We start from the raw sequence: 15312 nt of genomic DNA on the forward strand, positions 1-15312 counted from the left end.
GTAGCATCTGGAAAAGATAAAGGATGCGAGGGAGGATCGTCATCTTTATCGCAGCTAGGCGGCCAAACCAGGCCAGCTGCAGCCGGGACCAGTCCGAGACAGACTTAGCTGTTTGGTCCAGGAGGAGCCTGTAATTGAGGACAACCGTTTGGGTAAGTGTGGGCGCCAACTGGATCCCCAGGTACGGGATGGCCGTCTGGACCCATTGGAACGCGAAATCTGCCCGGAGATCCCGGACCTCCTCCTCCGGCACCGAGAGATTCAGGATTTGGGATTTCGAGTAGTTGACTTTGAAGCCAGCCACCGTTCCGAACTCCTCCAGCTCCCGGGAAAGATGTCTCAGAGAGGAGCGCGGATGCGTGAGGGACAGATGACATCGTCCGCGTAAAGGCTCACCTTGTCAATTGCTCTTTTAAAATGGGCTTTTATTCGATCAATTAGGATTTTGGAATAGTGCAGGTAAATCCAGAAGGCTTCTTTTTAGTAAGTCATTGACGGCGTTAGCCAATTTGAGAGGAAAATTGGGGAAACGGCCCCCAGGGGAATTATTGCACTTATATAAGGCAAAATGTGTTGCGATAGTTACATACGGAGCAGGAATTTGGGGTTTCTCAAATGTTAACTCATTACTAACAATAGAAAATATGTTCCTTAAATACCTCTTGTCTGTACCTGACAGAACGTCCAATTTCATCTGTCATGTCGAACTTGGTCTACCCTATCTGGAGGACGTGATAAAATCCAGCCCGTCCTCCTGTGGCATAGGGTATGGACTACAGATGAATCGGTTTTTAATCGTTACATATTAAAAGATGTTATGGGGCTCGACGGAGTGAAAATATCAGATGGCTAGAATACGTTAAATCATTCGTAAACCATCTAGGTCACCAGGAATATTACTACGATCCGCATACATTATGCAATGTGTCTAGAAATGACCTAAAGTCTGATTGTATGAGATATTTCAGCGAAAAGAGAATATTGTTCGAAATGGATAAACCAACTGTTCAAGTGCATCATCTCACTTTGGCCTTTGAGCTCACTCAGCCATACATTATGATGGTTACCAGTGACTATGAAAGATTTTTGTTAACGCGCTTTAGGTTAAACATCATATTTAGGTCACTAAGTTTACCAGAATTGAATGACTTGTCGAGAACCGTATGTAAATGCCCATGTGACGACCTTTCTGCACAATCCTCTATACACATCCTGTTTTTTTGTAAATTTTACCTTAGCCCTAGAAAAAGATGGATTGTACCAGTGCTGAAAAAATTGGGTTTGAGGCAATGCCGTCCTGCTTACCGGGCATTACAATTTTTAGACAGTGAATTTATAATTGCCTCCATTACTCTTTTTAAAAAATTTTTTTTAATGTGGTAGTCAATTGTGAAATTATATGATTGTGTTATAAACAGTTTTTTCTCATTTTAAATTGTATAAATCACGACTTTGTGCTTTTATGGTATGCTTTATCAATTGAGTATATATCCACATTTATTGGTCTGATAAATATGCACTCATGCCTGAGGGACTGACCGTTTTTAGTCATATAAACACTCTCAGATGAAAAAATATGCACAACCCTGTTATTAAAATTGCATGTTTTCTTATACGAGCATAAATATTGCACTTTGAGGCTCTTTACTAAAACTCTTTTATCGTGTTAACCCTTTGACTTTTAGAACGACAGACCTATTGGCCCGGTAGTCATGATTGACAGCATTTAGAATCGCTCATAAAATAACCCAATTACTGTTTTTATCCACATTTTAAAATAAATACAGAGAGGAGAATAAATCGTTTTCTGCCTGTATTTACCTGTAAAAATCAGTAAAAATGGAAAACAGGGAGCCCTACTTATAATTGAACAATGTTTACAACTTAATTAGCAGTAATTAACTTATAAGTGTAGTAAAAGTGTGAAGCACCTATAATACCTGACTTCGAATAACAGTGTTCACAGTTCGATTCCCGGCTCCAGCAGCATGTTAGCCCACCACTATCTCACTATGGGCAACACCTGCTTAATCTTCCCAACGCCACGAGGGTCGGCACACCTTTTCGATGTAGCTGTATGCTTTACAAATGCTCACATTTTTTTAATTTAACACCATAGTGGTGACAAATATTAGCACATATTTTTTTTCTTTTATTGTGAACAATATTTTGTCTTCTATTTAGATTTTTTTAATCATGAGAATGCAAATGACAAAGTTTGCAAGGGTAACACTTTTTAAACTCTCCAACGTATGTACATATTAAGGACCTTATAGGTGTTACGATGGAAATCGAAACCTTTACAGCTTCACAGTTTGGAACTTTTTCTAAAACGTGCACCAGTTAAGCAGTTAAAATGTGAACACGTGTAAACTGTAAAACGTGACATCTAAATAGGCGGAGCTGCATCTTCCTTCCATAGACTACTCAATAACCAAAAAGTATATAACCCACACCCGTTGTTCGATTAGTTTTGTTTCCGCAAGTTATTTATCCGTGTCCATTCTGTGATGCAGGTTTCCTTTTCTAGCATCGGATTCTTGTTGAATTGAATTTGAATTTTAAAATATTTATTAAGCACACTTATACCGGGACGGTTTCATGGCGCTAGACGGCGGTGAACCAGTAGAGGCAGAGAGGGAAGCTAGACTGCTGGGGATCTGGAAAACAGGAAGGTCTTGAGGTGTTTACGGAATTCCAGATAGGAGGTTGAAGCTCTGAGGGCAAGAGGAAGCGAGTTCCAAAAAGATGGAGCTAGAACCGCAAATCTCGCCCCCCCGGACTTCTGCTTCCTGAAGCGGGGGACTGACAAGAGAGCCTGGTGAGAGGAGCGGAGCTCTCTGGCCGGAAGATAAGATGAAATAGCTTCACAAAGGAAAGCGGGGGCAGTCCCTGACCTAGCCTGATAAGTGATGCAGCCCAACTTGAAAAGAGCCCTCTCCTTCACCGGTAACCAGTGCAGAGACTGCAACAGAGGGGTGGCATGGTGAAATTTGGGGAGACCATAAATCAGGCGGGCAGCCTGATTTTGTATCAGTTGAAGCCGGCGGATCAGGTAGTCTGGGGCGCCATTATAGACCACATTCCCATAGTCAAGGCGCGATAGCACCATGGCCATGAGAATGAGCTTAAGGGCGGGAACAGAAAGATAACGGGAAACCTTACGAATGGTGCAGAGGAAAAAGAAACAGGAAGACACCACTGAGTTAACCTGCGTGTGAAGGGAAAGCTGGGAGTTGATAAAGATGCCCAGGGTTTTGACCTTAGGAACCGGGAGTGGAGGGGGACCAAGTGAGTGGGGCCAGAAGGAAGGGGACCAAGGACTGCAACCACCCCCAGTCAAAACCAGTTCGGTTTTGTCGGGGTTCAGTTTGAGGTGGTTGCAGTTCATCCAATCTTGGATGAAAAGCATCACCTTCTGGAAATTCTGGGCAGAAGTGGGGGAGTGGGAGAGGTTGAAGATAAGTTGGAGGTCGTCGGCGTAATTGAACACCGAGACCTCCATCTGCTGTAAAGAAAAAATAAGGGGTGAGATGTATAAATTAAATAACAGGGGAGACAAGGAGGAGCCCTGGGGAACGGCGCAGGTCACTCTCTGAGGAGGGTCAGCAAAGTCGGCCAGATGGACGGCCTGCTCCCTGTCCGTTAAAAAGGACCGGAGCCAGGCATGGGCCGTACCCCCAATGCCCGCCGCCTCGACACGGGTCAACAGAATGTCATGATCCACCGTGTCGAATGCGGCGGACAGGTCTAACAGGACCAGGGCCTGGGGGAGGCAGATGTCAATGCCCTCCCTCAGTTTGTCCATCACCTAAACTACCACCTTATCGGTTGAGTGCAGCGGGCGAAAGCCCGCCTGACGAGAGGAAAGGCGGCCAGTGGACTCCACAAAGGAGCTCAGAGTCCCGGTAACATGAGCCTCTGAGACCTTCGCCAGGTAAGGGAGAAGGGAAATGGGACGGTAGTTAGCCGGCAAGGATGGATCGGCGCCTGCCTTTTTCAGGATCGGAATAATAACTGCTGATTTGTGAGCGTTCAGGACAATGCCAGTTTTGAGGGAATGATTGATTAATGTGAGTGGAGGGGAGTAGCAGCTAGAAAAGATCTCTTTCAGGGCAAATGCCGGGCCGATGTCCTGAGGTGAACCCGATTTTACCCGGGCCAGTAAGGGGAGGAGGGTTTCTCGTGTCAAGGGGGGAAGCTGAGTGAGGAGTGGAGCAGAGGGGAGCGGGTGAACAGTGGTCGATGTCGGGAGTGAAGGAGGGATGTTGGCCTTAATGAGAGCTACCTTCTCAATAAAGAAGGAGTTAAGGGAGTTACAGAGTGATTGAGACGGGGGGATTTTAGAAATCACCCTGTCAGAAGCAGCGAGCTCGTGTACTGTAGCGAATATTTCCTTGGACTGATTTTCCGCTGCCAGGATTCTACCAGAGAAATACTCAGTTTTTGCTTTTAATATGTCCCTTTTGTAGGCAACAAAACATATTCCGGAGTTGTAAGTTGTTTGATTATGGCATAGTAGATATTTATAATACGTAGCTATTTGTCAATGTTTAAACATTTATATCTAGAATAAAGTGTTATTGCATATTTTTGCCTTTTTTCTGTAACGTCAGCAGCTTGTTTTCAGAAACAGACAGATTACAGCAAACATTTCTGGCTCCTTTGAGCTCATATACTGTGGCTTTGTATATTATAATATTCACACTCTACTTGACCTCAGAGGTGTTGGTGACCTGTTGGTGCAAACCCTAAAGATTTACAATTAACGTGACCAGCTTCCAGTTGTTGGTGTGTTTTCCCCTGGGGATCACATACTGTCAATATGTATATTATAATATGAACAGTCATGGTGATCTTAGAGGAGTTCATGGCCCGTCGTAAAGATATATAAGCAACATCACCAACTTCTGGTTTTTAGTCTGTTCATATGCTGTGAATATGTATATTATAATTTTCAGTCATAATGATCTCAGAGGAGTTCATGACCCGTTGCCACGAAGATCAAACTTTGACGTCCCGGACAAAAGAAGCTCTGAAAATCACAGCTCGAAAGTATTTCGTTATTGATCTTCTGTTCTATTCATAATTTTATTTTCCTTTTCTTTTTACTGTAACAATGGTGTCATTCGATATATTGTAATAGACTGTCCTATTGTTACAGAAGAGGAACTGGAGATTTCTCTGCGCCATCTGAAATACAGCTTACGAACCTTTATATCTTACTTGATCAGATATTTTTTCAGTAACCGTATTTTACGAAATTGCAGTCTAAATAATTGTAGCTTTCATACATACTTTGTTACTTAAAATATTTGATAAACCCTACATTTCTGAATGTTATTTTCTAATTTCTATTTTTCTCAGTTGCGGTACGTATTCACCTTCGCCGTACAGAATATATAGGACCAGTACCGTATATTATAATAGTACTATCCTATATATTCTTAAATGAGTATGTGATTTGTTAGCGGAACAGTGTGCTACTTCTAAGCACTATGACAGAACGTACCCGAATTCTACAGAATACAAATTTGAAAAATGATGATGCATACATTTGTATCCAATATGAAGTCATTTGTGTTTAACTGTTTTTTACTTGTTCTTCTGACCTCAGATAATGTAGTGCAGGAGTGTTTGTTGTAGCACTTCTTTTCTACTTTATCTAAAAGTAACTGATGCCCTCTTATATTATCAAGAATATGGGGCAACACTTTTACAAACTATAGCAGAAAAAAGGAGGGTGTGGCCACGCTTAACTGATATTTTATGAAATTCCATTTTTATTTGTCACCTCTTTCATATATACAGCGTCAGTTTCCGAAGAAAGTTCATTTGTAACTGTTTGAAACCTAGACTGAAATTTTTGCTGCGCAACCACAGAGGAGGAGGGAATGGCTGCCAACACTTCTACTTTTAATGCTTCACAGCCATTGAACATTAAGCTTGGGAAGGTACCGCTTGGAACACGTTACCCAATGAGATGTCCCTAATGTTGTATGGCGTTTTAGATTCCAAATTAATTTTCCCGATTCATTCCCTTATATAGGTACAATTCGCATTGCCCTTAAATAGGCATAGAAACCAAGCTCTTATTTAGGCATAGCCCATGCTACCCGAATACAGGCATGGTTACTTCCATCCGTTTATCTACGCCACAACAATTTCTTGGAAAACCAGACTCTTAAGCTGTAAGAGACTTCCCCCTAGCCTGGATATTGATTTCTCCAAGAAACTCATTATTATGCCTTAACAACTATTCCCTAGGGGTTCATCCATGACGTTCATATGCCCGACTTTACATCAAAGCTGGCATTCCTAAACAACTTCGAGGTATAAATATACCTTCACTTGCTAAAGCGAAGGACAGTGTGGTTCGGTGCAGTTCGACTACCTACTTGCCCGACGCAGCTCGCTACAGCAAGTGCCGAAGGAAGCAGACTCTCCAGCGGACGCACTCCTCCTACAGGACAGAGTGGAGTCACTCGAAAATAACTCTTGTGGGAATAAACTACGGCTTTTGAAGGTCCAAGAGGGTAAGGAAGGGACAGACATTAAGACCTTTGTCATCGCGCTCCTTAAGCAGTCTTTAAATCTCAAGGAGTCGGAGGACTTTCTGGGACCCTTTCCGCCTCAATCCTAGTAGAGCTAAACCTAGGAAGATTCTTATCAACTTCCTTACCTATGTGGTTAAGGAGAGGATTTTGAATTCAGCTCTGAAGGCTAAATCTCTAAGAGGTAGTGACTTTTCTTTTGAGGTGCGCTCGGATCTCTCTAAAGTTACACTCAAGCGCCAGTGGGAACTGTCTAGAAGGATCCTGATGTCGTCTGTGGCGGCGATGAGGGCGACCTAGGTGCTGTGGTTCCTGCGGAATCCTGATTGGGAGGGGTCCAGGATCTTCTTGTCTTCAAGGTGACGTGTGAGCTGGATGTTAACTATCTTCTCGATGACCTTTGCTGGGAATGGGAGCAGGGAGATGGGCCGGAAGTTCTTGAGGTCGCTTGGATCCGCCTTGGGTTTCTTCAGTAGGGCGTTGATCTCTGCGTATTTCCAGTTCTCAAGGAAGGTAGCGGTCTCGGAGAGGTTGATGATGTTGCGCAGGTGGGGGTGCGATGGAGCCCCCTGGCACCCCAAAACCCATACCCACCGGAACCCTAGAATTACCCCCTGGCGCCCCAATCCCTAACCCACCCTGAACCCTAAGATTACTCCCTGGCACCCTAAAACCCACACCCACCCTGAACCCTGAAGTTAACCCCTGGCACCCCAAAAGCTGAACAATACAAGCTTAGACTACATTTGCATATTCGGAAGGGACTGTCCTTGACATTTCCATGTATGTAAGTCAAGAACACCGTTCACTTAGAGTAACCTAGATATGCCGCCAGTAGGTAATGCTGATGCTGTAGAACGCATTAAGTTACTGGAACTTACTTAAAAAACTGATGCCTGCTCTTCTGATACTATTCTGTGGAGTCAGGCAGATCAGCAGTACTGTCGTCCTGGCATCCAACCTCTCCCAAAGGTCTCACAGTGTAGATAGATGTGGGTCAAATGTCTCCTGGTTTCACCTTGCCTGGTCCTCCTCGGCTTCTTCGTGTGTGCCCTTGGATGCAAAAAGAGACAGATCCATGGCCCTGTTCACCATTTATCTGGTGAGCAGACAGCAGGTGGAAAGGGGTGGCCAGTGCAGGTGACACTTTTCCTTTGTAAAGTAATTCCTGCTGGCGTCATAGCCCAGGGTGTGCTGTCAGTGCACTTGTCTGGAATACACATCCATACAAGTGCATAGAGCGCACACCCTGGGTTATGTCGCCAGCAGAAATTCCTTTACAAAGGAAAAGCGTCACCTGCACTGGCCATCCCTTTGCCCCTGCTGTGCACATCTTTCCACTCCCACCCCACGCTCACAACACATCAAGTGGTTAGGTGAAAACCCTGCCTTCAGGCAAGGATATTACCTCGTGACACCAGGCTAAAAGAATACAATAGGTGGGGGCAGGGAGGTTCACTGAAACTGTTCAGAGGCTGGATGACTCGGGCTGCTGGGCCTCTCAGAAGGGGTCATAAAAATCACTTTCTCGGATGCTTAGTATTCATCCGATGCGCAGCCTTCTTTTATTATTTCAGTGCGTGTGATCTTAGCCCGGGCTGTAGAAGACGATGGGGGGGCTGAAGTCAGGTGAGCCCAATGGGTGTTACGCGCCTGGGCACAGCGCGCCATTTTATGCTGGGCAATGCTAATGCTTATATATCCCAAGAGAAACAGAAGAGCCTTTTGCTCAAGATAGACCCTAAACTGAGTAGCCGTGCAACTGAAGAAGAGGGTCCACAGGTCAATGGCCTTCTTGCCCATTTTCTTTATGAAGGAATCCCCATCCCTTAATAAAGGAAATGGGCAGGTATGTCTCAACATTCGATACTATAGACAAGGCCTGATTCTCTTTAAAAGAAGATTTTCACTTTCTGGTTTTTTTTGTAGGGCCGGCAGAGGAAGGAATCACTTTGCAGTCTGTTACGCCTCCAGAGGTCAATACCTACAAGGAGGCTCCTACAATCAAGACTCCCAGCATGAATATCAAGACTACAAGACCATTTTCTAACCCTGCCATTCCTGAGGAATCCGAAACAGGGGTTATAGAGCCAAAAGAGATCAGTTTGCAGGTACGAATTTTCAATTTTGGCCTTCCTCCCTTAGGAGGCAGATTGGTTGCTTTGTCTAAATGCTTGGTTGTCTCTCACAACGGATTTGGGTAATTCAGACAATTCTGGGTTATTGTATAGAGCAGATGCAGGGCAGTGACTCCATCACTCCAAGTGAGATTACTTCTGGTGTCCTTGATGCCTACAGGTCTGTTGAAGATCCTGGAAGAAGCACAGACACAGAACAATACGAACAGGAGAAGGAATCTTCCTTAATGCAGTCTTCGTACTAGGGAAAGTCCAGCGAAGTCCAAGTGTCCAGAAAGTTAAAGAGTGACGTGGTCTCAGGCTTAAGTCTTGTCCAATGACAAATCTATAGAACTACCCACAGGTAAGCTCTTAAGTATCCTAGGGAATGGGTTATTAAAAAGTGTATGTTTGAGATGAAAATGTAAACTAGTCTTATGTGGTCAGTATTCAAAGTCTAATAATATTAGTAGAGTGGGATGGTTTTCATTGGGCATAAGTAGCTCTTACTACCTGGTTGGTATGGTGCAGCTGGTGTATGGAAAGGGATTCAGATCCTCTTTCAGTGAATTTGGCTTTGGTAGTTAATTTCCTAGCTTCTTTGGATTCTCAAGGGAAGGCCTATCGAATGATTAATACCTACATATCGGCAATTTCTGCAGAGCATATCAGAGTGGATGGAAGACCTGTTGGTGAACATTCTTTAGTCTGACGATTTTAAAAGGGAATACGTTTTTATAAACCCACTCTTCCAGAGTATAATACTATGTGGGATGTTAACTTGGTTTTACAATTGCTTATTTCATGGCCTGACAATGCTGATCTCTCTCTCAAGCTCTTAACTGGAAAGTTGACTATGCTCAAACGCGTTTCTGTTTTTAGAGCATTAGATTCCATTATTTTCCTCTAGGAGTTTACTTTCTGGTTAATAGAAGCACTAAGCCTAACTTGCCATTATCCTTTTTTCCCCTCTCAACCTAAGTTATGTGTATTTGTTTAAAAAACTATGTTTCACAAACTGCAGATCTCCGAATTTTCTCCTCATCTCAACACTCATTTTCTTTCAGAAACCCTACAAACCGGTTTCGGCTCCCACCTTGACCTATTGGGTTAAATGGATCATGTCCTCGGCTGGCATCAACACTGATTCTTTAGGCACCCATTCACCCAGAGGGGCTATGGCCTCTAGGGACTTTTAGGCTGGTGCAGGTGTACATAATATTCTTAGGTCAAACGTTAATAAGATTAGAATTTTTTATTGTAAACAATTGCTCATCAGGCTGAATATGCTATTTCATTGTTTTGAACAAGCATATTATGATCCACCAATCTTGAAACAGAATTTAGATTTTCCTAGCCTTGGTGTCAGAAAGGCTAGAATTTATTAAAGACACAGAGGCGAGATTTATCCCACCACTATTTCATTAACCCTCCCTGGTTGCTATTTTTCTGCAGTTCCAAAACCTTCAACCAGTTCCACATCGTCAACCTAGCTCACCCAGAGCTTCTCCTGCTTTGGATTCTTCTTGGCAGACTGTGATAGGCAAGGCCTCTATAAAGTGCACCCCAAATGTCATTTGACAAGCCCCAGTAGGCCTGTCAAGCAGAATGTGACACTCAAGCAGGAGCTAACACTCCAATGTCAAAAAGGATCCTCCCGGCCTCCCTTTCCTTATTCTGACAGGTTTAGAGAGGTAATTTCTGCCCATTCAAGTTCACACCTCACTCACATATATTTAAATGCCAATTACTGGCTGGCCATATGGGAGAATAAAAATGCAAATTTAGCTTCTAGGGGCTTCAAGCAGGGTTAAGATAACTTTTGTTTTTAAAGTTACACTTTAGAGATATTTAGAACAAACTCGACTTCACAATTGAATTGAATTTTTAAGAAGTTTTAAATAGAGTTGTTGAATTATTTTTCTAGCTAGTCCTATTCCTGGGATACAGGATTATTATTTAATATTACATCCCATGTGGTTCCTATGGAACAGCCAAACCTGTTACAGTAAAATATCGTTGAGGCCATTATCACCGTAAGGTAGTTTAACATTACACTTTTACATGCCCTACTTTTAAATACCATGCACCCTCACTTTATGGGCAATAAGGCCTACTTAGGGTGGATTATGAATATATAAAAGGAGGATTTAAGCCTATCAAAAGGGGTTAGTTTCACAGGTCAAACTTCCACAGCCAGGCTACTGGTTGCAGGCCTGGGTACACCTCGGTACCATATAATAGGGACTTATAGGTACATTAAATATGCCAATCAGGATTATACCAATGTTGTCATGTTAAAAGAGGAGCAAAAGCACTTACAACTGGTTACCTGGGGTGAGTACACAGAGTTGGCAAAAGTAATGTTCAGCATATAAGCCCAAAAAAATTAAGGGTGACCCTGCAGAAAGGGCAAATTCCAAATAGATAGATAAATAGGCAACTGACAATCTTGCAGTCGCCTAGGGCATTAATTAAGGATGACTGTCGAATTCACAGAAAAAAGGAAATAAAATAATTGGTAACTGGAAAAATGTACCTGCATTGATTGCATGATTTGCCTAGGGTGTCCCCACAGAGCAGCTAAACTCATAGTGGATCAGGAAAAGCAACACCCAGTAACCAATAGCAAGTCATTTCACAGAGTAATTGCACTTGATTGACAAATACAGATTCTAGTACCAACCACATGCCTCTCCTGGTCAGGGGTCGTCATTGCCAAATAATGATGAGGAAATTAATTTGTAAATTATGAAGAGTTCACTTTGAATTCAATGAGGATAATGAGATGCCATGATTTTCTGGCTAAGACACTACAGGGCTGATTACGATGTCAGGTAGAAAGCCTCCTCTCAACAGTCGGAATCTCCTATATACATCATCGGGACCCATTTCGACCGACTTGGCCGGTTTACAATCTGACCAACCTATTACAATGTTGAAGGTCGATTTGTAAACTGCACAGTCTCTCGAAATCGGTTTCTCCCGGCTCTCGGAGAATCTGTGTCGGTCCGACCCACATCGTACAGCTCTACCGACTGCATTTCCGATTTAGCCTGTCCGGTATGAAAAGACTGTCGGAAAGTGACTTTTGGGGCCCCCTTCATCCTGCGGCCTCCAGTTGGAGGCGAGGGTGTACCTAAGGGACCCCTCTGTAAAACACTGCAATGTGTGGGATGCACCATGGGGTGCCTGTGTCAGGGTGCAGAGTTTTACCCCCACCCCCCATAAGAGCCTGTGTTGTTGGGTGAAACATGGGCTCCCACAGGAGTCAATGGAAATACGACCAGACAGTGTTTGGTCACATCGTAATCGGTTGGGAGGAACCGCCGACCACGAGTCGGTTGGTCCCTTTTCTGAGTCTGTGACGGGAGGAAACTCTGACCTACATCGTAATGAGGCCCTACATTATAAGTACATCCTTCTATGTTCCCCTTGCCTTCTGGATATTTATTAAAAGCTAGACAGACTGGAAAATGTGTTTTATTTCATCACTGGCATGCATTAACCATCATATTCCATTTAGTCTCACAGCACTTTTTATACTTCCATGATGCATACAGCCTCCACCTTGGAACATTTTACTTTACTGAGATCCCTCAAATAGTTCAAATTCCCAGACAATTTCTATTCTGCCTTATTTGGGAGTTTAAAATAAAGTCCATTTGATACACAATCATAAAACAACAAAAAAAGTCTTGCCTTTAGTTACCATTTATTATGAGGGGATAATATGTGCTTCTCCAATGTAGAACATCAAATTTACATTTGATAAACAGCAGTGTTGTCAAGATTTTTTAAACAGGCCACTCATACAGGTCTGACTTTCCTTTTCTCCAGCCACAAGCTAATGATGCCTAAAAGGCAAAACACCTGCCAGACTCTGGCACAACATTTTAATGATTATGTATTTAATCTCAATGTTTCACGAATCAAGCTCTAGAACTACTTGAACACATGACATCCATGTCTAGACCAATGCCATGGTTTCATTTGTAGGTCCATCTAACGCCGTACTCAAAACTAGACAACTATTTTGATACTGACCTGTCCCATGAGGTAAACATATCAAATGGTATAAGTACATGCTTTTGGCAAGTCAAACTGCAGAAGAAAATCTGTCCTTTACCATTAAAGTCTGTATAAAATGCTTTGATTGGATCTTGCCTTCTATATGTCTGCCTTGACACACAAACTGACAACAATATTGCAACCAGTGAAAATATATCCACCTGACTTCTAACTCGTACCAGAAGAGACCAGATTACAATGACCTTTAGATCTCTTCAAAGGCTCCTGATTCTCAATGTATTTTACACAGTACTTCCCCAGACTTCATGTTAGCTAAACGTTTAACTTAAGCACACTACACTCAAGCAGAACAATGGCTACTTCAATCTCTATGACAAGGACTGTTTATTTTACTTTTCTGTAGAGGCAGCAGAAGCACGTAACAGGAATTCAGTCCTTATACAGACAATTAAGGTTTTGTTTTTGCTTTTTAATTATTAAGCATTGATTAGTTTCTCAAACCCAGTGGGATTCTTTTTATTTTTTCTGTGTTCTTTAGGCATATTTGATAATCAATAATATCAAGAAGGTTTGGTTTACATAGCGGTCAGCAAGTATCAAATACCATAACTAGTATTTGGGGAATTTTAAGACTGGCAAATGATGTACTGCAGTTGGTAAATCAAAATGCAATGTCAACTGATCCTAAAATTTAATATTAAATATCTGAGTTTTTTGCATTTTCATACAACATTTAAAGAGACCTCTCAACAGAAGACGTGTTGATTAGAATTGTGAGTGATGTTATAATACCTGATAGCTGCCTTTCCCTGAAATTCTTCAGATACTGGTTCAGCCATTTCATTGATGCTTAAATTTCTGTTCAAAGTACTCTCATCCAGCTCACTGTAATATCTTCTTTTCTTTGACCAGTAGGAAGGCTTCAAAAAGAAAAAAGGTGATCGCCGGAGCCCATACTCGCCTATTTGAAACAAAAATAGCCACAATGTTAACAACACTTAGGGCAAACATAGGGACTGATCAATGTGAACAAGCTACAACAATGGTGTATGATGATAGCAAAGTGCATCACATAAGATAAATAGGAATGTCTTCTTTCCCCAAATGGGTAAATGTAGTGTGAGATGCACTGGGCAAGACAGCAAGTGGTGGGTCCTTAAGAACATTATAATAATGGTTGGAAATTGAGACATCTCATGGAGTATTTCAAAGAAACTCCAAAATAGAGACTGGAACTCAATCAAAAGGTAGCAACTGTATGACCTGTACAGAAGAGATGAGCATATGTAACTAATGCTGCTAGGAACCACAGATGTTATCAAAGCGGCAGATTAGAAAACCAGAGCAGAGAGTTTGAAGTGTTTGGGATCACACAACTGAGTAACTGGAAAATTGGGGTTAGCATGGATTTCACCAGGTACCATAGTTGACAATGTAGTCATTTCACTATATTACCTCTTCAGTTATTGTAAATGACTACCATATTTTGAAAACGTTTCACTACCATATTTAGCCGATATTTTATCTGGCGAGTGGAAACATTTTGAAACACTATTTCCAAGTTATATTCTCAAGACTTTGTGTACCAGCTACAACCAAGATGCTTTACTGTCAAACCGTACACATGTATTTCAATTTAATTATTATTTGAAAAGATATTTATTTGGTTAGTATCTCAAAGATAAATCTTGGGCAGAGATTACATTAATTTTCAAAGCTGGGTAACAAAAACCTGGATATGAGGATGGTGAAGTATGAGACAGGAAAAGAAGTCACCTCGGGATTATGATATATTTAGTCCAAGAAAGATTGTATGAAAGGTAGAGGAGATGGGAACCTCAAGCTACCTTTGATTTTAAGGGACCTTCAAAGGTTCAGTGAGTAGATCCAAAGGTATGAACATGGAGTAGAGGTTGTGCCAATGGAGGATGCCAGGAGTGAAATTTATATCAATCAAAAAGTGGAGCTGGGAGCTTTGGGGTTTGTAAGTTGATTTTGGAGTTGCAAGAGGAGACAGCAAGCTTAGCTAGAGATAAATATTATAAGCAAGGAGAGAGGTTACACTCTGGAAAAATGTGTATAAATATTTAGAAAATGTGTAGAGCAGGCATCTCCAACGAGTAGGTCGAGGGCCACCAGTAGCTTTACAACTCCCTGTCAATAACTCTCCTGTGTGCAGCCCAGCCTCCTATTACAGAAACCTTTTCTTGGTTGAATCATTATATGTATACCAATATTAAAAAACATTTCTTCTCAAGGAAAATGAATGTATTTTCAGTACTCAAAGTGTTTTGGAGAAAAATGGTTGCATTTTTAAAATGTATTTAAAGCTATTGTTTGAGTTGGAGAGATGTATTACTCACATTACTACCTTGGTGCCAGGGACTCTGCAGCTACTGCTGTTTGTATTACCCAGTTAGTGGCATTCCAAATTGAGAATGCTTTTTTACTTTACTGCTAGCAACCCTGCCAAATGCCCTGTTGTGATCACTGCTGACAATCGTAGATGGGGTGGTCACTACTACATCACTAATCTTAGTAGCTCAGGATGATTTTCAGTGAATAGGAGTAGCTCTCGTTACAGAAAAGGTTGGGGACATCTGGGGTGC

The 15312-nt window shown here is 42.2% G+C and overlaps 1 protein-coding gene across 2 annotated transcripts in view; it reads right to left on the bottom strand.

Annotated features, from left to right (window-relative positions):
• Positions 1-15312, bottom strand: part of ABCA5 (ATP binding cassette subfamily A member 5) — a 1411043-nt gene that overhangs the window by 1033040 nt on the left and 362691 nt on the right. For both annotated transcript variants that reach the window (XM_086930971.1, XM_086930972.1), the window contains exon 10: positions 13496-13664. In XM_086930971.1, the coding sequence (XP_086787097.1) occupies positions 13496-13664 (169 nt within the window). The remainder of the gene's footprint in view (positions 1-13495; positions 13665-15312) is intronic.

The sequence above is a fragment of the Lissotriton vulgaris genome, chromosome 7 (genome assembly GCF_964263255.1).
Source record: "Lissotriton vulgaris chromosome 7, aLisVul1.2, whole genome shotgun sequence".
Classification (NCBI taxonomy): Eukaryota; Metazoa; Chordata; class Amphibia; order Caudata; family Salamandridae; genus Lissotriton; species Lissotriton vulgaris.